The following is a 27,811-nucleotide window of genomic DNA, read 5'->3' as shown; positions in this document are numbered from 1 at the left end:
CTCCTCAGAAGACAACTAAAAACCAGCACCAAATAGAGTCATCTCACATCATGCCCAATGTCACTAGTTTACTGTCAGGCAACAGCCCTTTTGGCACAGACTCTTTCTCTAAAACCAAGGAAAGGGGTTGGGATCAGGCAGATTATTCTGAAAATGTGTACAAATGGTTTCCCGTTAATTTAACAAGAGCAGCATCACACACTTTCTCCTTATCCTCCCAAGCACCAACCCTGCTTCTAACCTTAGAATAAGGGTTCACACTTGTCTATTACTTGACTAGAACAACCCTCGCTTTCCCATCAGAGACAAACTATGCCCTGAGATTCATCAGGAACAGCAGCTTTCTCTAACCAGCTTCTGAGCAAATGTCTCTGAAGAAGGAATAACACTTCAGAAACAGCTGCTTGCTCTGGCCACTGATCCATCCCTTGTTGCCTACTGTTCCTGCTTACTGGACAATAACTTAAATGTTTCTTTTGGGAAAATTTAAGACATTATATCTTTAATGCTGTGCTAATCTTGTGATTTAATCAGAGATGGGAGATAATCAGTGTGACTGGAGATTCCCATCTAAAAATCAGCAACACGCAGTCATTCATCACTACCAGAACTAAGAAAGAGAAGACCACATCACAAATTCAGTTTTACTAATGGACGAGAGGGAAGATCACCAGTCCCACCATTCATCCCAGTCCATTTGTTAACAGACAAAAAAGATTATAGAAAGGACTTGTTAAAGTTCCAGCCAATCTCCACAACCACAAGGAAAGCTGCAAGGACGAGTGAAGTCACACAGGAACCATACATGCTGGCAAGGCGGGCAGAACCACTCTCCATCAGGGATGATCATCAGCGGAGGGCGAAGGCAGGCTGTGTGGTAGCCGCTGTCACAAGAGTCACACAACAAAATCTGTGCAAACAAAACACTTTGTGAGTATCTTTTGGCATTCATGTGTAACAAACTCCAAACTATTTCCCCAGCCAACACAGAAGTGTTTGGACTGCGCCAAAACAAAAAAAATAAGCCCTGTACCATTTATCCTGTAACACACTTCCAGGGCCAAGGGTGGTTTTCATGGGGAAATTTATTTATCATAGTTTTCCACATTAACACCACATTTCCTCTTACTGTATCTTCTCAGTACTTAGTACTACCAGACTACATAGACTATGTGCTCTTAGTGTAGAATCTGGTAACACTTTCCAGATCCTAGACTAAGTGGAAAACTCCATCTGAACAAGACGTGGTATTACCTGTTTTCCCTGTGCTCTCTGCTCCCTGTGCAGAAAACCTGGCCTTTTTCCTCAGTCAGGATAATTTTATGACCTGGGCAGCAGGAACAAAGTCTTGCAGGCTTGCAGGGCATCCACAACTAGGCAACTACTAGAAGTTCATACTTAGCTGGGTAAAATTTGAGATATCCTTTTCCATAAAACTTGAGAACAAAGCTGGCATAAGCTGTGTTTATATCTACTGAAATATTTATCTCTAATATCCTAAAGGGCAAACTTTCTCTCAGCTATGCCAGGATGTCTGTCAAACATCCAAGAGTGGGCTTAATTTTGGGATTCAGGAATGTACATGATGATTTCCCAGATAAACAGAGGAATTCATGACAGTCTCTACCACAAATAAGTGAGAACCACAAGAAACAGCAAAATCTTGTGCTCTGTCTGGAATTTCACCGTACTCAGTCCTCAGCTAGATCCAATGAAGATGACTATGCAGCTATGTGGTCACTAATGCCTTGGAAAGTAGACATCACACTGCTGGAATTCTTTTTAATGCTGCTTCCTCTGTATTGATTACAACTGCAGGCACAACCTCAAAGCCTCACCCAGACTGATTCTCAATTGGCTAAGGTGCGTTACACCCTGTAAAAGGTTCTATATTTGTTTTGGCAAACAGGAAAAATAACATCCTTTCCTCCTTATTCTAGGCAACTCAGCTAGCCCTGAGTTTTGCACATAAAAACTATAAGATACTCCCAACACATGGCCACCCTGAAGGATGATGTGCCTTCAGACACCATCAAAGCCAATCCACCAAATCTGACACAACAACCCACAAGCTTCCCCCACATCCTACCAGCTCAGGATGATTGGGAAGGCCACACTTCTTGCAGGGCTCATCGTCATCAGCAGGTGGAGCTTCTTCTTCCTCCTCTTCCTCCTCTTCTTCTTCCTCCGCAGAGTTTTTTTCACTCTCAGAATCCTCAGTCTCTTCATTACTTGAGTATTTCCACCTGCCACGTGTCCGCGTACCCGTCCACCGAACTTTGCTTCTCTATGAGACACCATTTCAAAGAAAAAACACAAAGGAAGCCCACAGAGTTTCTTCCCAGATCTTAAAAAAAATATTTGCCTCCAGAGTAAAGTGATTCATTTCAGTCAGAACAGCTGCAGTAAATTTACAGCAAAGCATTTCAATGAATATGTTGTCTTTCCAAGATCCTTAAAATGCAACGAGATAAAGGGAAAAAAATTGCATCTATGTGCAGAAAGAAATTTTCAAATAAGATTTAGAAGTAGGAAGACAAATTTTTCCACTCAGACCATTCTTTTTCTATTTTGACAATGCAAAATTCATAGTGCACATGGTAAATTCCACACTTAAACTTTCTGACTTTTTCATGATAACTTGCTCCAACCCAAAGAGAATTTTTTTTTTTCCTCCCACCTGCCTCCCCAAAAAGTTTATGCATTTTTTCTACTTTGGAAAATGTGTTTGTTTCTGAAATAAGATCACTGCACCTTTTAAGTGCATAACTTAAGTGCATATCTAGCTCTTCTTTCATGCTTATACTTCATTATTTTCCTTAAGTGAAACATGATTCACCTGGTGCTTCTTTTTTGCTAATCAAAGTGGCACTTACCCCTTTCTATCATATACTGTATTATGAATGAAAATATTTTGAATATATATATTACCATATTTTGAATAAAAATCAGATTTCAATTAAAATTCAGAAGACTATTCTGAATTACTTAAACTATTTTGCGCAACTAAGATATTTTAGATTTAAAGCAACATGTCAAACAGAAAAAACTTTTATTCCCATTGACTGACTTGTTTCTCACAGCTGTTGTTCTCTCACAACTTATTACCCCCTTCCCACTGAAAACAGAAAATAATTTTTCCAGCTTTTTAAACTCAAAATATTTTTTGGATTTTGACTAAATTATTCACAGACCTGAATAAGCTGAATAATGCACAAATTATTCTATTTCTCCTGCAGGATGGACTCGTACCAAAGCAGCATTTGTCATATTGGTAAAATTTTGTTTCAGGTTCTTAACACCAGTTTCTACTTGTTTATAGAGATTTTACTGTTCCTTCAGCTTTAGCACAAAGGTACTTCAAATCCATTACAGAGTCTCAATTTAGGCTACAGACTCATCATACAGCATCACAATTTCAAATTGGGTTTTTTGTAAGATCCATTTTTAAAAAGAAAAGGAACCCCAAGATATAAAGTAAGCTATTAAAGACCTTAGTATTCTTCATCCTGTTTAAATGACAGAAGCTTAACAGCCTCAAACATCTTCCTCTATCATAATTATTTTAGAAAAGGAAAGATCTTTAGATCTCTTGCTCTTTCACAAATAGAAATCAAGTTAAAACAGTTAAAACACCTGTAGCAACAGTACTTCAAAATTCTAATAACTTTAAGGATTTACAATCACTCTTACTTTCACATGTTTTCTTTTTTAATTAAAATCTTCAAATGAAAAATTTGTCTTTCATTTCCCCGTGCATGTGACAGCATTTTTCAGTACAGATGTTACCATTCACTGAAAAATCAAGCATTTGTTCATTTTATAAAGGTTATCCAACTTTCTTTCACATTCTAAATGAGTGAATGCTTTGGGAAACCTACATCAGTCAAAAATATATTGCAGTGGAAAATTAATGGGATTTTACAAGTTGATTTTAAAAAGTGGACTTAAAATATATAGACTCATTAATCTTTTGTTTTGTGCTGCATATCCAGAGAAAACAGAAGATAAATTAATAAAGAGTTATTTATAAATACACAGTCTCAGAAGCACACCATACAAACATATGTTTAACTTTGTGATGTATTTACATCATTTACTTTTAAAGACCTCTTCTGCACAAACAGAAGTTAATATGAAACAAAATCCTGTACCCACATTAAAATGTGCATCACATGTGTGAGAAAAGCTAAATATATCATGATTTCACCACAACAATACCTTTAGCTTTACTTAGAAACAGAAGTCATAATATTTTTATTCTTCCCCATTTGTTGGTTCCTTTTTATCTTATGATCATTCTGAGCAACCAGACACCAACAAGTATCCATCTAGTAAATCCAGAGGGGTTACAAGTCTCTATTCAGCCACACAGCCTGAAAGACTCACATCTGATTGTGCTATTTTTTAGAACAATTCACTCAGGTTGATTTGTCCTACTTAGGCTGGTTTAAGTGACAGATTTTATAAACTGTCAAAGCTTATAAAAAGTCAACAGATATTAGCACTCTCTTAAGGGGTGTTTTTAAATTGGTTGAGCTCACTAACTGGATTGCAAAACTGGTTTCTTGCAAAAGCTGACCAAAGGAACATAATCCTCAGTATTCCTATGTAAGAATATATTCTCCTTATAGATAAGACTGGGGATTTTCTTTACTCCCAAGTAATAAAACTATATTTACCTTGTTAACTTTAGAATTTGTCTCCTTCTCTTGTTTTTTTGCATCTTCTTTTCGTTCTGGTTTTTGTGCTGCTGCAGGTTTCTCCTCTTCCTCTTCAGGTCGTTTCTTCTCAGGCTTCTGATCCCGAGTCTCCACAACTTTTGGAGTAGGCTTGGATATTCTTGGTGACCGCCTTAACGTGCGGCCAATGCTGACCTCTTCTGGCGGTGTTTCTGTCTTTCTCTTCCGACTAGAGATCCTGATGGTTAATTTAATTCCTTCTTTTTGTCTTTCAGAAGTTATTTCTTTATTTTCTGTTGCACAGGTTTCTTCTTCAGAAACTAGCTTATATTTAAATTTGCTTTTAGGTACTGGAGATTCTTTTTTACTCTCTGAGGAGTCCTCTAGATTAGATGCATGGGCATCACCTAATCTATCTGGCTCTGTTTTGGCAACTTCTGGCTCTTCCTCTTGTTTTTCTGGGCTGGATTTTTCTTCTACTTTGCTCTCCTCAGGTAGAGCCATTTTACTATCGGAGTCCTCCTTTTCCAGAACAGGTTTCTCTACTGTAACAGGTGAAGTGGATGCAGGAGGTATCTCAGAAGCTTTTGGAGAGTCATTTTTCTCCTCAGGGTCATCTTTACTTTTCAAAGTCTCTTCATCAGCTAGTGCAAGCTTAGGCAGTTCTGCAGGAGCAGATGCATTTGGGGACATCTCTAGCTTCTCTGAACATTCTTTGGGTGATGGCATGCTGTCGTTTTTGAGATCAGTGGCTTGTTTCTCTTCAGTTGTTTTGGCACAGTCTTCAGAGTTTGAAGCCTCTTCTGCTACCGTCTCAGTAGTTGTGCTGTCAAGGGACTCTTTTTCCACAGGACTAGATTCCTCCTTTGAAGGCACTTTCTGATTAGAAACCTCGGAGACCACAGCCCCGATCTCTTTCAGCACAGTTACTGCATTTTTCTCAATCTCACATGTTTTTATAACAGAATTTAGGGAGTCTGATACTTTTTCCCCACTTTTTCCATTTTTCTCTTTTAATGAGGTGCTGTCTTCCATAGCACTAGCAGAGTGCTCTGACTTACTATTTTGTATGACACTTGGGGTTATTTTTTCACAGCTAACCTCTCCATTTACTAGAACCTTTCCATCAGGACATAGAGCAGTAATGGTAGGGACTCTCTTAAAAGCTTCTTCTTCTGGTTTCCCTTCTTCCTTCAAGACATCCTTTGTTGGAGTAACACATTTACACAGGGGCCCTTTTATTGGACTGTCATAGTCATCTGTCAGTTTGATCTCTCGCTTTTTAAGTGGTATTTTTGCTTGTTGGTCATTTTTAAGTTTCTCACTTTCTTCCACAGATTTTTCCACAATTTCTTGTGGAGTTTTGACATTAACACAAAATTCTAACCTCTCTGGCTCATGAACTGCTATTTTGTCCATACAGCTTTTCACTTCCTTTAGGTCTTTGGGTTCTGTTTTGTTTTCCTTCACCTCTACTTTAACAGGCTTGACATTTTCTTTAAAGGAGTCACTTTCTTCCTTGACAGTTTGCTTTTCTTCACTGTGTTCTGAAGGTTTTTCTAATTTCACTATTACTGGCAGTTTTATAATTTCTTTTTCTTCCACCTTCTCAACTTTAAGTGCATTTTCGTCTTCTTTGACCACAGGAGGAGGAAGGCTTTCCGATTCCACTGACTGTTCCTCTACCACCTCTTTTTCTTCTTTGATTTTCAACTGATTTTCTGTTGACAGAGAAAAACAGCTAAGAAACAACCAAGGGACCTACAGGATTACAGAGAACTTCATCAAAACAGAGGCATACCTAAAAAACCCAACAGCCCAAGTTTCACACAAAGGACTATTGTCTCACTGAATTAGTAGAAATCTGGCTTGTCTAACTAACACTGTCATTAAACAAGTGGGCTGACAATTTCTAGCTATAGAACCACTGTTCAGTCTAATTATATATCAAGATAAACCTAAATTTCAGAAGCCAGCAGCAGAACTCTAGATTTATTCTTCTTTCAATACACATCTCAGTCCCTTCTTCAGTATTACCACAATACTTCCAGAGGATACATAAAACCTAGGCAGAGGCATGAAATCTCACTTGAGTCTCTGGGCTATTTCAGAAAACAGAACATAGTGTAAGATTCCATGGCCTTCAAGAGAAATTCCTTAGAGAAATGAGTCCCCTGTTTGTACATGTTTTTATTTCAAGATACACTTAGCTATTGTATTTCACCAGTTCAGGGAAAAGACATTCAGCATTATGGCTTATGGCAAAATTCATCCAGGTTCTCCAGGCAATGACTACATCTCCTACATGCAAACAATATTCTACACTCACTTCACCTGCAGTTTTTAAAACATGCAGTGAATAGTAGCATATCCCAGGAAACCTGCAGAGCTCAAAGAATCAGGTTATTCCACTTTGCTAACTAAGATTTAGATCATTAGGGCTTGAAGTACAGCTCCAGCATTTAGAATAAACCAAAGAGCTATTTATATATTGTCACTATGCACTTCAGCTTGTTATTTATTTTTAACACAGTCTCGTGATACTTCAGGTTTTTGTATTTTGCCAACCACTTTGTGTCAGCTAGAAAAAGAACTAATTAGAAGAAGCAAATACAATAGCACTGTATATACCAGAACAGCAGCTCCTGCCACGCGGAAGATGCTTTTGCAGGCATGCCACAACGGCAAACAAAAAGATGGATTTTTTTTTCTTCTACCTTACCCCTCTCCAGCTGAGCTAGTGCAGTTTTTTTTTTGCATGATGAGAGCTTTTGGATGTGGTTAAAAATATACAAGGGAAAGGACATGACAGCTAACAATTACATCAAAGAAATTAAGCATTTTAGAAAAGAACAGTGAGGAGGAATTCACAGATCTATTTTCAAATACAAGGCATGTATCCAGATAAATCTCACTATCAGTACAGTAAAGATGCATCTCTAAGGCTCCAGAAGTGGTAAGGTGCTTTAGAGGTGCACATTTTGAAGGCTCAAGGCTGGTTTTTCCCCCTTCATAGAAGCGATGCCCATTCAGAGCCCTTATAACTGCCTCTGCAAAGATATCTGTCTGTATCAGTGAGAATGAAGTATTTTCTCTGTGTCCAAATTCTTCCACTCTCCTTTATTTCTGTCTAAACTTTGCTCAGCCATTTCTTCCCATCACCTACAGCTTTCTCCCAAACTTCATTAAGGATCACCAGAATTCCAAAACCTCTCCATACCAAAAATCAGCAGATGTTCTATAGTTTAACTCCCTGAACTAATCACAAAACCTTTCGCATATACATGAAAAGACTCAGTCAGAGCATAAGCTCTCCTAACACTACTAGAGTCAGTCAGGCCAGTAAATATGTAAGCACTGGGTTAGGTTACCATGTATCTGCATGCACTAATTTAATGACACACCGAAAAGGGCCAAAGCCAGTAAGTGTCAGGTCTTCCAGCATGGTTTCCCTACATCTTAGTAGGGCCTTCAGTGCAATCCCTGGACTACAAGGAGGAGATACTACTTTCAGTTTCTCAACTGAAAGGCTCTAAGGAATGTTCTGTGAACACACTGACAGCACTCAAATCACCGCAAATGTAAATAATTTCATTATTCATTACATACATGGGACATGGACCTGTAGGAATGAGGCCATGAAGATGTTCATAGGGCTGGAGCACCTCTGCTATGGAGACAGGCTGAGAGACAGCCGGGAGAAGGATCAGGAAAGACGTTATAGCATCTTCCAGTACTTAAAGGGTCTTACAAGACTTTTGACAAGGGCATGGAGTGACAGAATAAAGGGGAAGAGCTTTAAACTAAGAGAAAGGAGATTCAGATTAGATAATTTGGAAAAAATCTTTACTGTAAGGGTGGTGAAGCACAGGTTGCCCAGCAAAGCTGTGGCTGCTCCATCCCTGGAAGTGTTGAAGGTCAGGCTGAATGGGGGCTGCACAAACTGATCCAGTTGGAGATGTCTCTGCTCATCACAGGGAGGTTGCACTAAGAGATGGCCTTTAAAGATGCCTTCCAACCCAAACTATTCTATGATCTTGAAACTAGTGCCTAGAGGTGATTTTACACCAATGCCTAATGCAAGTATTGAGCCAGGAGAGTGTGCCACAGGATTTGGGGAATTATCTACAGTAAGGACATGTAAAATGTTTTCAAATGGCTGCTCCTGAATTCAATGTAAAGCAAAATAGTATCTCAAGAAGAGGTCTCAATCAGATGATTTAAGTTGGCTTGACTGAGACAAAAGCAAAATCAGGACATGGAATTAATTCTGCAGTGTTGGTTAACTGTGCAGGTTGTGTTGGCACTTACATGCAGAGTAAGATACTGGAAATGCCTTAGACTGAAAGATAATTCTGCTGGGTTTTGTCACAATTTACTGTCATTTCTACAATCATCTCTTAGTACTTCCACAACAACTCAAATTTTACCTAAATATTTCTTTTGTTCTACACTGCTTGTTGCAAAGAAGAACAGAATATTAATTCCTCCTCTCTGATACTCAAAACCTAGACAAGCCTTGGCTAATTCTACATATCCAAGTAACTTCCACACATTTGCAGAAACACCTACTAAGACACTGGAATACTTAACTTTTGCTTCTGATTGTAAAAATATTTTCCTGTATTTTAAGAAAATAATAAAACCAGGTAGTAAAACTGGGGTAAATTTACTTGGGATAACAAACTTCTAGTTTTTCATGACCTGAGAGAAGACCAGATTCTTATAAAGTCAAATACTTCAGGCTGACTGATACTTAGCAAAACCAATGCACAAACCAACAAATCAGGCAAGTTACTAAATACATACAATGACATGATAATAAGGAAGGGAAAAGGTTATTGGCTTTGATCTTGGAGATCTTTTCCAACCTAAATAATTCTGTGATTTTAATAACAACAATATAATGGAGGCAGATAAGGACAGCCTCACTTCAACAGTGTTTGAGCATTTTAAATTGTTTTAAGTTAAGCTCATGTCTTCTTAAAATATTGTGTCAAACTGTGAAACATTTGAGGAGATAACCAATATTTTTCTGATTCTAACTCAAAAGCAAGAATAAACACCACACCCAATACAGTCTTGATTTCAATCACGGCATTGCACAAGCAGATTTCTTTTCTTTTTCAAATTTTAATGTTGCTAAAACAGGAGAAGTTTGGCAGTGGTTCAATGCTCCACAAAAACATACAATAATGAGCATTTACAATATTATACAAAATATACCAAAAAAAAGTTACTGAGAAAACATTTTTACACAGCTGGCTTCCTATAAATGTTTGAGATTAAATATGCATTGAAAAACCTACAAATATATTCAGAATTTCAAAGTATTCAATATTTACTTGATTTGCTTTTTCAGTGAGGCTGAAAATTCTAACACTACCACAGAAAAACATTTAAGCTTTGAGAAAAGAAGGCAGAAAACCTTGTGTAGCTGCTTCTTCACCCTTTTTGGTGTCTTCATCTTCTATGCTTGGACTTTCACGTGATGAATTCTCCTGCTGAGAATTGTTGTTTTTCAACAGAGCAGGATCAATTTGCGCTTTCAAGAGCTCAAGGGTCTCGGCAAGCTCATTGCGGTTTCTAGAAGAGAAAAACACATTCTCTGATAAGCCACTTACTTACCCCACAGGGATTCATAAAGAGTAAACAAACATTATCTGCTTAAATTAATTACCCTGAAAACCTTATAGAGTTATATAGTGAAAACACAAGCAAACTGAAATGCTTGTCCCACCAGTGGCTGCACCTTTGCAGTCAGAAACCTTTCAATTTATCCATACCAAAATAAAAATATTGCTTTTGGAAGGACCTTATCTATTTATCTATCTCAACTCAACTCCTGTTGGGTCTGGATCCAAGCTGCTACTATTATTCTGTTATTTATTACCCTCTCATTAACCATCACTGATTATTCTTTGCTATTTCTTTTTTTTTCTTTCAGCAGTGAATAAACTACAGCTCTCTGCTCATGCACCAAAGAAGCAACCATATCATTTGAGTGAAATCTGCAAAAGCAAACAGCAAATTTTTTGCAAGTGCTTATCCTCAGCACATGCAACAAACACCAAGTTGTCTAGAAAACTCCATCAAGTTATGACAGCAAAATCATTGGTGCACACCTGTCTGAGAATGAATCTCAGTGCACTGTAACTCCTTATTTAAACTGCACACCTTAAAAAAACCCATCTTAATTTATAAAGAATTTGAGCCATGACTGTACAGTAATTGCTTTCTTAATGAATTAGAATAATAAGGTGCTCATATCTGTTTTTCAAAGTCAATGTTCAGCAATTTGTTCTTCCCAGGTTTTCAGAAAGAAAAGAAGCCTGCAACAATTACAATATATGGAGTCTCACGAGTTTTAAAACCATTTCAAATTTCTTAATGCATTACTGTGGCTTTCAGCTGTGAGTGTGGAGCGTTAGAACCTTCCCACCAGAACCCTAGTTTCTTTTTCCTTCGGCAATGAATTTTGGAGCCTATAATGCATGGAAGAGATAGATGATGCATGGATCAGCTCTTAATCTGTTTGTCTGGACATATTTACTTTATTCCCCACAACAACTGTATACATGTAACTCGTAGTGATGCTTATCATTTTATGTCCTGTCGATACTGGATTAAACACTTCCGTATGACTCCCTCAGTTACTGAAGTCATGGCAGTGTAAATAACCTGCAGATAGTTTGTGTTGGAAGAGACCTTCAAAGACCAACCCCTTCCAACTTCCCAGCCATGGGCACAGACATCTACAACACCAAGTTGTTCAAAGCCTTATCAAATCTGGAGTTGAAGACTTCCTGCAATGGGACAGCCACAGCTTCTCTGAGCAACCTGTGCTGCTGCATCACCACTCTCACAGAACTCTTCTGTAATACTCTTTGGAATAAAACTCTTCTGCTCTCTGTCAGTTTGAAGCCATTCCCTCTTGTCCTGTCACTACTGTAGCCTGTAGCCATGATATCTTATGAAAAATCCTCTGCTAGGATTTTTCCTGTCCTGAGGAGCTGAGAGCCTCAGGAAAGAAATGTAAACAATAACTATCTGCTGCTGTGGAATGCCACAGGTGTATCTTTCATTGGTCCATGTGGATTGTTTTCAGTTAGTGACCAATCACAGCTACCTGTGCCAAGGCTGTGAGCAGTCACAGGATTTTGTTATGCATTCCTATTCTTCTTGTCTTTGTAGCCTTATGATCCTTCTTCTCTCTCTGTTCTTTTAGTATCGTTTTAATGTAGTATTTTAATATAACAGATAACATAATAAATCAGCCTTCTGATGAAAACGGAGTCAAGCCTCGTGTCCTGACACAAGGGGTTGCTTAAACAAGACACGCCTCTCTAACAAATTCCTCTCCCCTTTTCCTGAGCCCCTTTAGATACTAGAAAGGGCTCTGAGTTCTTCCTGGATCCTTTTTTTCTCCTGGCTGGACAATCACAAGTCTCTCAGTGTGTCTTCATACGAGAGGCACTCCAGCCCTCCGAGCATCTCCTTGGCCTCCTCTGGCTTCCTTCCAACAGGAGTAATTGCAATATAATTTCCCCAAGAACAAATCTGTCCACTTGGAGCTTTCCTAACAAAATTCAAGTTAAGGAAGCAAGAATATTCTTATTTTCTAAGGCATTTAGCTGACCAGTAAGGAATATGGAGCCATCATCCTTAAGACAGTCTTCTCTGGCTACCCTGTCTATATATTCATTGCAGCTTGAACTAGCAGGAAAAAAATTATGTGATGGTTGCTACAACAAATCTGTGAGTTATTTCTGTACATGATTTTTCACTAGAACATAGATGTCAATGCAGAAAATCCCACTGTCCTGAATCCTACTGTGTGAGAAATGAAGATTTATTTAAATACATTTCTGAGCACAAGTCACAAACAGCTAAAAACTGCACAAAATAAAAAAAAAGGAATACCTAACAATGCACTTCCATGTGGATCCATCCTGGTCATCCTGTTCTTCTATGTACATCCTGACATTATGCTCCTGATCCAGCTGATACCAGTACATGAGGCCGTCCTTGTCCCGACCAATGGGCTGCAGACGCATGGCATCAGCGTCTTCCTCGTTAATGATATTCTTAAACTTTAGATTGTCATCAAACTGACATTCGCAGAGATACTGAAAAAGTAAAAAGACTGGTAAGATATCAAAAATATAAACAGAAAGAAAAAAATCAGCTCATTTAATTTCAGTGTTATTTGGAACTTGTTTTTAGGCCTCTCTCTGTTGGATCTGTGTGTCAGCTGTAGCTACAAGTTTTTTCCAGACCATGTTGTTTTTAAATGAGAGACAAGGGTTAGTTTTGGTTTTTTTTTTCAACCTGGTTAACTTTGAAAGCTTATTCTCAAATTTCATTACGTAGCACAAAATTATCTCATTCTACAATAGAACCCATACATAACTTGGAACCAACCCTGACAATTTTGTCAAGACCACAAAACGATGAAGTCCCATTTTGCCTTTGGAATTCAGCAAGGTAACAAATACATTTCAAAGTGTGTATTACACAGGCAAAGAGCTCTTGACAAAGCAGTAAGCATGAGACTATTTTCACACAAAGTGTGAAAAATATGCAAACATGCAGTTTGGGTCCATTCTACCACAATGAATAATAACATGTCTGTTCCAAGATCAGCTCTATATTTAATATATGCACTTATGGTTCAGTCAAGCAAAGTTTGCAAGACCTTAAAGTGAGTGAGGAAGCAGTAATTTAGAACCTTAGCTGATGAATGCATACCTTCAGAATCCCCAGTTTGCATTCAACACTCATTTCTAGGTATCCTTTTTTTTCCATCTCCCAAGCCCAAGTGCTGTTGAATTCTTGACATATCTGTTACAAACAAAATAAGCATATTTCTAAGGTTAGGAGAAAAAAGCAACTTTAAACTTTATTAGTAGTACCTTACTACCGTAATTAATTACACATGATCTCTTTGGGATTGCAGTCAGAAAGTCTTACAGAAAAACAAAAAGTAAAACTGAGGCACATTAGCAAGCACTGTTGAATTTTTATGGAAGAGGAAATCATCGAGTTCCTAATCATCACCACATTCTCTAAACATCCTAAATTAGGTAGCATGATCTGGAATGGGAAGGTATTATTGTCTCTGCTGTGCACATATCTCACATTTTTCTATTTCTGTCTATTTAGAATATAAATTCTCTCAAGCAGACATGACTTCCTATTATATCTCCTTGCAGCACTTAGCAGACAAGTTGTCAGGGTCTCTTGGGGCCCTCTAAGTCCTACAACTGTACTGCAGATAAAAAATGCAACTGCTACTCACTCTGCACTGTGGAATTATTCCTCTTTACAAAATATCTTGAGCTTCAAGCTGCTTGACAAATATTTAAAAATATTTTAAATATAGCAAATTTCAATTTATTTAAAGGGAATAAATTCAACCGCACCAATATGGAGGGAAAAATCCTATCACCAGAAAAAAGCAGCAGTAGAGGAGAAATAGATTGAATCAGCATAAACTCAAATAATAAAGGTGAAGAAGAAATTCCCTCTCCTCCTAAACAACTCAGACATTCTTAAGTCAACCGTCATGAAGAGACAAGCTGCTCATCAACTGAGGACACATGGTGGGATCTGCAGTCAGTGAGGCTATTCCAGTGGAAATATCCATGAGGAGGCAAAAGCTGATCACAGCTACACCTCCAGGCAGAATTATTTTGCAGTGCCACTGCTGAATCACAACTGTTAAATCAGTGCATGAGGCGCTGCTGCCCTTCAGTCTGTAAGGCTGGACTCAATCAGAACAGTGCAGTCTCCCAGTCAACAAATTATTATACATAAGATACAGTTACCAAGCTACTTAGAAACCTGCCAATCACATCTGAATGCAGCTTTCTCTGGAAACAGCAGGAAAAAGAATCCTAAATTTCACCCACCAGAAGTACAGATTAACTGATTGATAATGTAAAACTCCACCTGGGCTCCAACCAAGCAAAGGGGCTGCCACCCATCCCCTGTTCCCACGGCCACACTACCAACCCTCCACTAGCCCTAGTACTGACACCATTTCTCAGGTGGCACAAGGGTAAGCCTGCAGTTCGGTCAGCTCAGCCACACCATAAAGCATTCTTTGACTTTAAGCTGTGACCTACAGAAAAGAGTGAAGGGCACTCTGGTCACAAGGGATCCTGCTGAAGAGCAGTTTTTCTTGATCTGAGGTTAAAGAATATTACACAGGGACTTCTCTGATGCCAAGCCAAAGCTCACAGCAGGAGACAATTGCTGCTCACTCACAAAATGAAGCTATTCTACCTTCTCTCTCCTTTTCAGCCATGTAATATGAAGAACACTGAGAAACTGTGCATCAAAACCCTTGCTCAGGGCATATGCCAGTCGCTGTTCATTACTTAGTCATTAAGTGTGAGAGCAATAATGAGAAGCTTCATGTGTTACGAAGCGTGTGACTGTCAAAGCAAAAGCTTTGAGACATCAGAGCTGATGAAGCATCTGTTCAAACTGAAATGACTATATTTGAACAATTAAAAAACAGATAATTGTGCTTTCTCCTGACAAGTGCTGTCACAACCCTGAACTACACATCTCATTGATCCAGGCTCTGCTGAAATCTCAGTCTCTGCCTTCCCAGAGTGGATGCTTCACACTGATCACAAAGCTGCTGCTTGCAGAAACTCCTGGCTTTTGCATGCTAAGAGTGGTCAGCACCTTCCCACCCTGCAAGAAATGCTGAAACATCTCTCTTAAATAATTCCATAGCAGTTATGATGGCATCCAACACTATTACCATGCCAAATGTTCACTTTAAACGAGGAAAATGGAACACAAAAGAGGAGTCTCCTTGACAGAGAAGTTTCCTTAGGTGGGATTACAAACACCTGAATTCTAACAATCAGAAATGTATTCAGAATGTGCTGATTTTGGGTTGAAGGTTTCAGATGGAGCAATGCAGAGAAATCTTCTCTGTATAGAAATATAAGTTATGTTTGACAGTAGTTAAGTGAAACACTTTGTCAGGAGACAGTGCAATGTGACCTCACTACACGTTTCTCAAAATCAGCTAAGCTGGATGCTCCCTCTTGGTTGTTGGAAGGCCTAGGACCAGGCATTTCTTTACCTCAGCCACACATGACCACAAGACATTCCCTGTGCAGAGGACAAAAGTTAGACTCACAGAGACCTACAGCCATTTTCTTTCATAAAAAACTAACGCACATGCTGGTGGATCCAACCTGGGTGGTTCACCACCAAAAGAGGGAAGGGAAAGAGCTCTCAACTACCATGGTCACTTCCTATCCCAAAATATATCCAGCTGTCAAAATACTAGCCACAGGTCAGAAACAATTTTTATGATACTTTTTATATGCACAACAGTCAAGTGAGGCATATTTTATAATTAGTTGGTATATAAACAAAATATAATAATACATACATGCATAAATATCAAGGGCATGTAAGTCTGAATGTCCTCCACTAAAGTTTCTGTGTAAATAAGAACATCTAGAATATATCAAACCCTGTTTTATCAAAGCAACACATCAGTAGTTTCTGACAAAGGAAAAACAGGTCAACTTTGCCTCTTAGAATGTCATCAATAATATGTGGAACAATATTACAGGCATCAAGGAAAAATGCTCTCAGTAGTTCCACACCTTTTCAGTTTTTCCTGGCTTTTGTAGTATTTCCTAACACCGTGCCTTGCCTTTCTAAATTAATCATACCCCTTTGAATTGGGGACAATATTAGCATACCTTTCTAATTAGTTATATTCAAATTCCTTTGTTCTTCAAGGTTCCTTTGAACCACTGGCCAGAATAAGCTTCAAGTTACCTCTGGAGACTGTTAAATGAAGTAGAATTTATTAACACTTACTTGGTCTTAACAGGGGTGTGAGGGAGGGTTTCCTTACTGCTTCCTTGAAGAAGAATTTCCAAACTGCTTTGAAGAAGATTTTCCAAACTACTCCCTCACACTTGTTTTATCACCCTGCTTTCTGCTTACCACACAACTGGTAAGTGGCTCCAGTGGGGTACCTAAGTTCATGAGCCAGAGTTGGGTTTTCTCAGTTTGCTGCAATGGTTTTTGGGTTTATTAAGGAATTTAACACAATTCAGTAACCACAGTATTTGGTAATACACAAACTACACACAAATTACATAAATCATTACATTACTATTTTTAAAAATTATCATCAATGCTTTACAGTTGGTTAATGGGTCAGAATTAACAAACAATCTTTAGCAGGTTGTTCTTCAAGACATTCCCGGTCCTAAAAACATCACCATCTTAAAGGGTACACAAATCTCAAGATGAATTCATACCTCTGTAGAACTTACAGACAACATTTAAGGGGGACACCTGCAGCTGGATTTGCCAAGTGCCATTATTTGTATGGTTGCTATTACCATGATGCTGTATTTCTAAGCAAGATGTGATCATGGCTGTATAGACAATAATAAGATTACAATTCTGGGGATTAAAAGACACATGGAACATATCCAGAGGGGAAATGGTAACCTATTAATTTTGACTATTCATATATTTTTATTTTTTGAAGCAGTGTAAATTATATAAACTGGAAACTATTTGTACGTAAAGTGTCAACAAAGACACAGCCGCAATTCAAATACCAAGATAGAATTATGTAAAACAATGGGATGCTCTATTTTTACTGATGCATAATTACATTTTCGTCTTAGCTGTGCCATTCTGAGCAGAAATAAATCACTAAAATACTTTATTATTAGCACATGCTACAAGACCTCTGTATGGTTCCTGTGTGAATATCAGCCAAATCACAGTAATTAAATAATATTCAGACAAGTGATATACAATGAACTGCTACTGTATAAATCTCTGCTCAATTTAACCCATTAGCAGGCTACTAAATCTTCTTTATTTAGGATCTTAATACTCAAGAAAGTATTTTCCTGCCAATTATGAGGGTGGACACTCTCTCACATGCAGAAGATGGTGTCTTTTTCCCAGAAGCCTAGGCACATTGCAAGTTAAGCTGTGATCTGATGTATGCGTGTTGATGCTGGCACAGCCCAAGGCTCCTGTAGCTCATACTAGGGCTTGCTCACACAACTGTTCATCACAACCATATTTCAGCACTGCAGAATAATACAACATGCATATTGTACCTTGATCAAGTATTTTTCCCATCTGTCTGCTGTGACAGACTTCCCAATCTTTCTCATCAGTTTCAAGTGAAGCTCCACCAATTCTTTTGGGACTGTAGTATTGAGAGAGAGAAAAATAGAAAAAGAAGTTGTTAAGTCTGGTGCAAATATTCTTCAATGCTAAACACTGATAACACTGAAACACTGTGACAAATTAAGACATTTTAATAAAACAGAAACTTCAAGCCTGCTGAAGGGCTGCCCTGCAACTGAGAGGAAGGTTAATTTAATCATTAATCTTTTTGTTTAGATTTACATTTAGGATAATCATCACCCTTCAATTCCACGATACAGAGCCCAGTGATAAACCTGTGGAAATTCTGGCAGTGTTAAAACCACAACTGTACAGGAACTACTCCAGTCAAACACCCACAAAAACAATACTGCAAGCAGCACACCTGCAGCTGCCTCCAGAAACCCCAAAGCCATATTCTGCACCATGCCTGGAATATCACTGGATCCAAATTCTTTTTCGCCAGGTGCGTGGAGTGGAAGAAATGTTCCTGAAACTCTGTTCTCACAGATGTAGCTTTGCTACACACTTACTCTCTCTTGTACTAGAAGGACAGAGAGGTACTTAAGATATAGGGCTTGAGGAATGGTTGCCAGAAATGCTGCTGAGTAGAGCTGCACCAGTGTTGTCACAAAATCAAGGTTTTCCAAGAAAATTTATCTATCTCTTAGCGTACACGCCTCAGAAACAACTTCAACAGCTTGTCTCAGCTCACATCTGTGATTTATATATCAATCTGGCACCACCAAGTGGCAAATTTGCAGAACATTGATTTTATAAGTTAATGAGTAGCATAGCTTTTAAGAAATATGTAATTGGTAATTATTAATGAAATTCTACATGCCCAGTGACATCAGCTTTCTCATCTGTAATTTGCTGAGAAAATCTTCAAAAATTAACTTTTCAAGTATTTTTATTTCCCTACTTTTTGCATACAATTTTATGTTCTAAAAGTATTTTCAGTACTTCATGCACACATACATTGAAAGCTTTAAACTCAGTAATTTTTATTCTCATAATTTATGATTATGACTTTTCTGCTGGCCCAGTAGCATTACTTGACACAGGATAAACAGCTGGGACACCAAATGTGTTTGTTTTAAACTAGATACCACTGAGATGTTTGTTCTTTTACTCATTTATATATTACCTGTGTGAATCTTTTTAATACCTAACTTGAATTCACCCAACCTTTCTTTGTCTTTCAATCAAATGCCTCAACTTACAAGTGAACATATTGAGTTGCCAAAAATCAGTTTGATGAAAATGCTTCAGAAATAAAGAAATTTCATACACAAACTCCTTGAATAAATAAATATAAAAAGTACCAGCCTGGTATCCTCAAAGAGACCTCTTTCCAGTCTAGATAATTCATAAGCAACAAGTCCTAGCTTATTCTTTTTCATTCCATTTGCATATAATATTTCCATTACATATTGAATATAACACTCCTTGCTTTTCCTGAAAACTGATGCTTTTCATGATTTTGAACTAACACCTATTTTAAAAGGAACAAGATCAAAGGTCTTAACCCCAATAAGTGCCAAGCAGCTGGCACTAACAAAATTAATCACAAAGCACTTTATACACATGAGCAATTCGATCTATGTTAAATCATACAATTAAATCTCTGCTTGTGTTTGTGTGACATGGAACTGAGCCAGAGTATTCAAAATCTTGCTGAACGAAAGCTTTTGTTCAGCATCCTTTTTTGCTTGTTTGTTTTTAATCAGACCTTTTTAGGGGTATGCAGTGATAGAAGTCCTAGTTTAAAAAAGAACAGGTGATTTGTTTCAAATAGTCAAATTCCCAGTCACCACAAAAATCTCTGCTAGAGTTTTAGTGTGAGAAAAAATGGAGAACATCAAAAATTTTTAAAATTGGAGAATATGCATGCTCTTGGATCAGCACTTCCTGTGAGTTGTGTTAGTATCTACAGAAACATCACTTGTCTCATTTCAGCATTTCAGCTCTTATATTTCTAGGATCTTCATGGTGCATTGATGTGATTACTTTTACAAATTTCACTGAACACTTCATACCCATTCTCTGTTTACTACCCTTTCAAGATGCTTTTCATGTATTATGCAATATTACTGACTGGATTTCTAGGCTGGCTTTTCACCTCTTCCCTTTGCTGAGAGGAATCCCACAGCACACGCCTGGTGTAATGAAGGAGGCAGGAGGCTTGGAGAAGAAAACTGATGTCTAGTTTGCTCTCTAGGGAGTGTGTGAAGTGCAGCCTGACCAGCCACATGCCCCAGCAACCACAGGAGCAGAAGCCTACAGGACTGAGAATAAAACTGCATTAAATCCAAAGTAACTGTAAACCATACAGGATGTACACCTGACTTGTCCAAAAACACCAGCTAAGGAGATGGCCTTGGAAGGCTAAAGAGTGGTGGCAAATCTCTCCCAAAGCACTTAGCTGGCAGGGAGTAAAATTTTACCAGTAAACACAACAAAAACTTCAATCCTCTCAGAAATGCATTGAACATGCATAACTATAAATTAACTTACTTTTGTTCAGACCATAGAGAGAATTCCTGACAAGAGTTCACTGAATTGAGACATCAGTAAGGATCATTTTTACAACACTGTTCTATCCTACATGTAAGAGAAAGAACATAACACCAAAGAGAATGAGCATAATATAATTATTTTGGCTTGTGCTGCCGGCTGGTTTCAGCAAATAACAACAGTAGATTACTATCTCTTTGCAAAATTTCATCTCCATTCATGTGGGACCTGCATCACTCATTTCAGGAACTTGAATAACAATGTTCCGCATTTGTAAAAATTTCACATAAGGGAAGGAACAACACACAGCATCCTTCTTGTATAATTGCCATTGTGTGTGAGGTTCTGGTCAAAAAAGCGTGATGGAACATATTAAAAAACCTTTAAATATTATTATATTCTCAAACTTTTATGAAACTTTGATCTCTCTGGAAAGTAATATAGGAGTTCTCTAAAACCTTCTCAGAATATGCTTAAGCAGTGGAGAAAACACCAGGACTGTGCACAGGGCTAATAGCAGTTATTCTTTTACAAAAATGCTGTACAAATATTTCAAAGAATTGGCTATAATTAAAGCATGGTGCATTCTAGATATTCAAAAATACATACTTTTCATAGGAAGAAGTCATAAGCCCGGAAGAATGAGTCACCATAAACAATTATAAGGCTTCTGGTGGAGTTCAGCCTTTTTGTTAAACCCTGCACTTCCCTGGAGGGGAGGTTGTCATCTGTGCCTCACACAAGTGTCCTTTGAACACTATTCTGTCTACTCCAGCATTTCAGGGAGCATGCTATACATCATTCACATGTCTAATAAATTCGGGAATATCAGAATAATTGAAATGGAAGAGAAAACATACAAACATGTGAAAACCCTCTCAGCAGGCTAGAAAAGCTGTAACTTTCAAACACCTACACAACCACAGATTAAAGACAACCTCTCATGTAACCATAACCCCATTTCACCCCTATTTATTTTCCCTGCCAAAACAAAAAGGCTTACAACTCACCTAAAAAATCCTGAGACAGTGGGTGAAAACAGAAAATATGACAAAGTCCTGAGTCCAGAAGGAGGATGGGGGAATATGTTATTTTTAAAATTATTATAAACAAAAAACACTGTGGTATAAAAGCAGATCTGGAGTGCTGGACACAGAGAGGAAGACTGGAACCATGATGTTTTCTCCACTGGTACCTATGTGGATTACAAAGCCTGCACCTACTGTCCTCCTTCTGGGGCCCAGGAAGAGAACACTGAACTCTTAGTGCTGGGGGGACTTGGGGTGAAGGGACAAAAAAATAAAACTCTGAGATGCAAAGCCCCCTGGTAGTTTTCATGCTCCACAAACACAAACAGGTCCTCCCAGTTACACTAGTAAACCATTTTCCATGCTAACTTGTTTTGGCAAGAGGAGGAAATAAAATTACTCATAAGACATACATGGCAAATATTTCCATTAACCATACGTTCTTTTTCACCCTTCTGCCTTGACCAAAATTACCTCTGCACGCTATGACTGCACTGTCAAATAACACCACACTGAGCAAGAGGACAGCTGAGATTGATGAGATCATTAATGATCTCCCACCTCCTTTCTGCTAAGGGAAGGTAGCTCCCAGCAACCTGCACGCAGCTGGTGTGGATTAGCTACTGGCATCCTGCATGGAGTTTAATGGCAAATAGGAGACTGTTTCCACCCTGTTCAAATTGCTCTGCTGTGAGTGCTGGAGGGAGCTGTCCTGGAGGCACAGACAAAGGCAAGAGCATCTCCTCAGACATCAGCAAAGAGCCAGTATGTTGCACTGTGGAACGGGCTGCACGGAGAAGCTGTGGATGCCCCACCCCTACAAGTGTTCAAGGCCCGGTTGGATGGGGCTTGGAGAAGTGTGGTCTAGTGGAAGGTGTCCTGGCCCACAGCAGGGTGGTTGGAATGATCTTTAGGGGCCCTTCCAACCCAAACCATTCTATGATAATTTACCACTTAGCCCATCACACTAACCATGCAGTTAATTCCCTTTACAGACAGGTCCTTAGGCATAAATTTGCTTAAAACCAGTCAGCTGCATCCCTTACGAAAGGCACAAGAGTCCCCAACAGGCATGTGACCACATTTCCAGCATCTTTAATATTCTCCTTAATTTCTGTGTGAAGTCTGAAGTCCCATGAGCAGTCTGAGGCAGCAAACGTCTTGTCTTCTAGATTAGTTTCAACCAAAGAGAAGTCCCTCATCTGTTTCGCTAAAGAACTAGCAAACACTGAGTAAAAGAAAGGGAACAGCATCTCCCCTTTGGCACCAGCACTAGTTTATGACAACATAAATATTCTTCTTGAATAACTATCTAACTTGTTTCTTATCTCAACTCAGTATAAGGAAAATGTGAAACCCTTTCAGTTATTCACAGAAGTTTATAGATCAGAGAAAAATGGCAGGCTTGGTATAAACTTGGCATGATAAATAAATGGAAAGACAAAACTCCCTAGTTTGAACCCAGGCAAGAAAGTTCAGTAAACCTCTGAAAAAAAAATTGTGGCACTAAGGAGCCTCATCTTCACACAGCAAGTTTGGCATAAAAATAATAAATTGGAATCAGGTGACCTCATGAGAAAAAGAGCAGTTGTTCCTGTTTGAAAAGACAATCTAAATATCTTACTTTCTGAGTCATTTGATGAGTATTATCCTACCAAACTGTGTGCCTACAAAAAAAAAAAAAAAAAGCACAGGAAAGGGAAAAGAAATGAAACTGCACTGCCTCTTGAGTGAATGAAAAGAGCAATTAAACATGCTGTAATTAAACCACAGATCAAAACAGAATGAACAAGTCACCAAGTAGCAGTTTTATATCCTGTTCCTAGAAAGATTGTTGGCAGGCATTACAAACAAACAAACCACGCTCACATTTAAATGACATTGTTATCCTAGGAAAGTACTTTGAAATCTGGATGCTCACCAGCTAGATCATTTTCACACAAATATCTGAGAACATTTATCTCTCTTGTCTGTACAAATACGTATTAGAAGACTCTCCTTTTACCTGGACTATTCAGAGCACAGGTCACTCTAACATTAGCCAGCAAAGGTAAGATTTTTATCCTGCTGGTAAACCCCCTCCTACACATTCCTATGCAAGAAACCCAGCACACGACCTCTTTCACTGCTGCTTGCAAACGAATCATGACCAACATGGAAAGTGCTCTGAACTGGGACCAAAAGGCTTTTTCTACCCCCAGTTCTTTTAGTAAGTTGCATCACCAGCACAACAGACCTTGCTAGCAGAGCTGCATCCTGACCTTGTTGTATCTGTCCAACCCAGCACTGCCAAGTCCCAGCAGTAAACCATGATCTCAAGTGCCCCATCTCCACATCTTAAATATGTCCATGAATGGTGACTCTACCACTTCCCTGGGCAGTCTGTTCCAGTGCTTGACAACCCTTTCCATGAAGAAATTTTCCTCATATCCAAACTAAACCTTGTCAGCACAACTTGAGACCATTTATTCTTCCCCTGTTTGTTAATTGGGAGAACAGACCAACCTCCAACTGGCTACCACCTCCTTCCAGGCAGTTGTGGAGTGATAAGGTGCCCCAAGTCTCTTTTTCTCCAGAACAAAAAATCCCAGTTCCCTCAGTTGCTCTTCACCAGACTTGTGCTCCAGACTCTTCAGCTCTGTTGCCCTTCTCTGGGCACACTCCAGCACCTCAGTGTCTTTTTTGTACTGAGGGGCCCAAAACTGAACACAGAATCCGAGGTATGGCCTCATCAGTGCCCAGTACAGGGGGACAGTCATTGCCCGGGTCCCACTGGCCACACTACTGCTGATACAGGCCAGGATGCCACTGGCCTTCTTGGCCACCTGGGCACACAGCTGGCTCATGTTCAATGGCTGCCAACCAACACCCCCAGGTCCTTTTCTGAGAAGCAGATTCCCAAACACTCTTTCCTAAACCCATAGCACCACCTTGAGCACCCCTTCCTCCCATGTCTTTTATTCTACAGTCTTTCCTTGTCTGCAGTTCAATCTGATTATGCTTTGCTTTCTAATGCTCGCGCTACCATCAGTAACCTTCTCACTGTATATGAAACTGAGATTAAAAAAAACATTTTCATTGTCGTCAGCGTAACTCCTGAAGCTGGAATTAAAGGCCATATCAAAGTAAACAAAATTGCTGGAGAACTGTTCTTCAGCAGCCCTTTAGCAGACAGAAGATAGCTTAATCTTTCACAGGCCCCCTATTAAATTCTCTGTCTATTAAATGCCTAGGAATGCTGGGGAGTTTTTAAGCTACTATATTATAAGGAACAGCAGAAAAGTTAACAAAACCAGCACTGATGTTAGAAAAAAGCATAAAATTTAGCAAGAAAAGCATGCTGTACCATGGAATGAAAAAGACTAGGAGATAGAAGAGAAAAAGAAAATTATTTTGAAAACAATGCAGGAAAAAATAGCACAGAATCTATTTTAGAAACCAAAAATAGTCCAGGGAAGACAGCAAACCAGTTCACTGACTCAAAAAATGTATTGAATAAAAAATGGGCTCCAGTCTACACTTAGGACATGTGAAGAGCAACTAAGACAAATCAAGCTGTGGCAGCAATATGCAAACAAGCAGATTGCCCTTAAAAACAGGTACTGAAAACATGTGAAATTGTTACTGGTAGCCATTGTTGGCAGTTATCTCACATGCAGTGACAACACCGTACATTTCTACTGTCTAAAATCAAGAGCAGTTGACTTGCTGACCTTCATTTGGGTGGATGCAAATCCTGACTGAAACTGCTGGGACCACACCCCATGAAATCAAAGACACCGCAGCACAGGTATCTTTCATTCTAGGTGATACAAAGAGGAAACTAAAATTACTCCAGGATTCTCTTGCCTGCTGATGCATCTCAGTCTCCCACACAACCAAGACTTTTAAACCATGAACAGAAAATCCTCCTCATTTCCTTCCTTAGCCCTGGACTGTGTAATTACAAGTCTCAAATAAAGTGTAGGCATGACAAAAGTGAAAACTGATTGTAAAGATTACACTTTGGTAGTAGACTCTAGTGTGTTTCACGGCTCCTCACTGCAAGTATGCATCTCCATGGCTTCTGGATACACTGGGGTAGTTCACTTCAGAGAAATTTCAGTAGTTTGGGTTTTTTTCCACTGGAAGAAGCAGGCAGAAATGAGCTGCAGTGCGTGGCATCAACATGCCCAGTTCAGGCACTGGGAGCCAGCCTTTGGAGCATGTTACAGAACACACTTGTCCATTCTACTTGTGCTAGGCACAAAGGTGTCCTACAGAAAGCACAAGTGGAGTTAAGAGCCCTAACAAAAAGAACGAGCAGGTTGATCAGAGGGCTTGATCCAACTCTGCCAGTGGAAATGCTAGAGAGGCACATATTCGGAAGCGCAACCCTTCTCCAGGAATATCGGTAGCAAAAGGAGGATTTACATCCCGATGTCGGTCTGGCCTGAGGCACTTGCTGGCCACTACAATCACAGAGGCTCACACTTACAGAAAGGATGTAAGCAAAAGAAGTTCAGATAGCAATGTTCACCATGCTACGCAGCCATTGAAGTGGTAAAATTTAATTCAGTGTCTTCGTTCACTTTTGGATCAAAATTACAACTCCCTCCTAGGACGGAGGCCCAGACAGAAGGCAAGCACCTAGAAAAGAAATGCTATGAGTCTAACTCCTGTGAAAAGGAGCATGAATTTTCATTCCTACACCAAAGTCCAGGAATTTTGTAGATATTTTGCCTTTAAAAAATAGGAAAGGGCAGCAACATAGCAGTAGAATTCATCTAAGCAGCTAGACAGATCTACAAATGTAGATACTGACACCTGAGCTAATTCCATATAATCCATTTACAACCCACAGAGAGAAACACACTTTCAGGAAGAGTCAGCCCATCCTGAAGTAAAACATCTGAGCTCTGCTAAATATACTTGAAGAGATTAATTCTGTTATAGAGTGTCTGGCAACTTTTTCCAGTGAAAACCATCTCTTCCAGTGAGGGAAGCTCTTAAAGATACAGGAGTATATTCAGGTACTGGGGGTGGGAACATCTTGTTCTGAAAACCCTCCGCTAAGCCGTTACACTCCCCATTAAACAGAAATTACCACTGCAGATCTGACTCTAGCTCCTACACTTTATCTGTGCACAAACACTTCTAGCAGACAAAATCAGATGTCTAAGCATGGCAGCATTTAAGTTCAGATGAAAGCTTATATCCTGCTATGTTAAACTAAAAGCATCCTCAGTGCAGTGAAGTGTTTAGTACACATGAGCATAGAGTTGTACACATCAGTAGTTAAGAAGATGTCAGCTTTATTTAGCTTTATTAATATAATGCACATTAACAAGCTGTTTTTCACACTTTCTGTTAAAGGATAAGTTGAATGAAAGTCCTTTTTCACTCCACTATATGAAAAGAAGTAAATACATTTTATCCCTTACTTTGTTTTCTTACTAGAAACATCCCTCTGGTGTCAATTTTGCCACATTTCTCAGGTACTATCCAAGTGTGAATATTAACAGCATTAACACAGAGAGGATGTTGATTATACCACAAAATCACTTTCTCCCACATCTCTCACTTGAATAAAAAGGCAATAATAAAAAAAAAAACCCTCAGGTTGAATAAAACCCACTTTTCTAAAGCAAGGTGCCTTACCAAGGTTCCAATTCCTCAATCTTCTCTTCAGATGGAAAAACCCAACCAACAAAAAACCCCAAAACTAAGCCCCACAATACCAAAGAATCCCAAATATTTATCCTCTTCCATGCATCACGTGAGATCTACTACAAGGACATTTCTGTCCTTTTTCAGGTTTAATTTTAGAAATAGTAGTTTTTTTCTCTAGTCACTGATGATCCAACCTGTATTTTAAAAAAACTCATTTATACTCAGAGATTCACCATTTTATCTTTCATTTTCCAACAATTTTACTGAACCATAGCAACAGCTAAATATTTCTTTGTAGTTTCTCAGTAGCTTTCAAATATTGCAGACACCTTTTATTTTAAAACCTAGTCTTACAAACCTAATTTTTTTCATCATATTTTTTATTTACTGGACCCTAAAGAAGTACAAGAAAAAAACTGCAGTGCAAAGACACACATTTTATGCTTTTCAAAACATCTGGCAGCGACAAACTGCTGCAGAAACATTTGAGTACTACTCAGTAAGTATTTGGTATTTGACAGGCAGCAGCATTATGTGAGCATGAGGTTGTTTTAAGGATCAGGATAAGCAAACTTTGAAGGTGAAGCCAACTCAAGTCATTCTGCAAGGCTGGAATAAGTAACTGCAGGCTTGTTCTGCTCTAAGGTAATATCAATTCATTAATCTATCAGCAGTGCCAGTGAAATTTTAAAATAATTTATAAAAATATCAGATATCCAGAAAGAAATGCACCGTATC

The 27,811-nt window shown here is 38.8% G+C and overlaps 1 protein-coding gene across 4 annotated transcripts in view; it reads right to left on the bottom strand.

Annotated features, from left to right (window-relative positions):
- Positions 1-27,811, bottom strand: part of RSF1 (remodeling and spacing factor 1) — a 61,049-nt gene that overhangs the window by 17,651 nt on the left and 15,587 nt on the right. Inside the window, exons 1-8 of one of the 4 annotated variants that reach the window (XM_064409747.1) lie at positions 21,896-21,983; positions 17,822-17,913; positions 13,434-13,526; positions 12,606-12,811; positions 10,111-10,268; positions 4,683-6,403; positions 2,090-2,287; positions 806-910 (exon numbers count right to left, since the gene is read on the bottom strand). In XM_064409747.1, coding sequence (XP_064265817.1) covers positions 806-910; positions 2,090-2,287; positions 4,683-6,403; positions 10,111-10,268; positions 12,606-12,811; positions 13,434-13,526; positions 17,822-17,913; positions 21,896-21,968 — 2,646 coding nt within the window. In that variant the 5' untranslated portion in view covers positions 21,969-21,983. The other 3 variants (XM_064409748.1, XM_064409749.1, XM_064409746.1) reach the window with 3 other exon arrangements.

This window comes from Passer domesticus, chromosome 2 (assembly GCF_036417665.1).
Source record: "Passer domesticus isolate bPasDom1 chromosome 2, bPasDom1.hap1, whole genome shotgun sequence".
Lineage (NCBI taxonomy): Eukaryota > Metazoa > Chordata > Aves > Passeriformes > Passeridae > Passer > Passer domesticus.
This window is presented reverse-complemented; position numbering and strand designations above follow the sequence as displayed.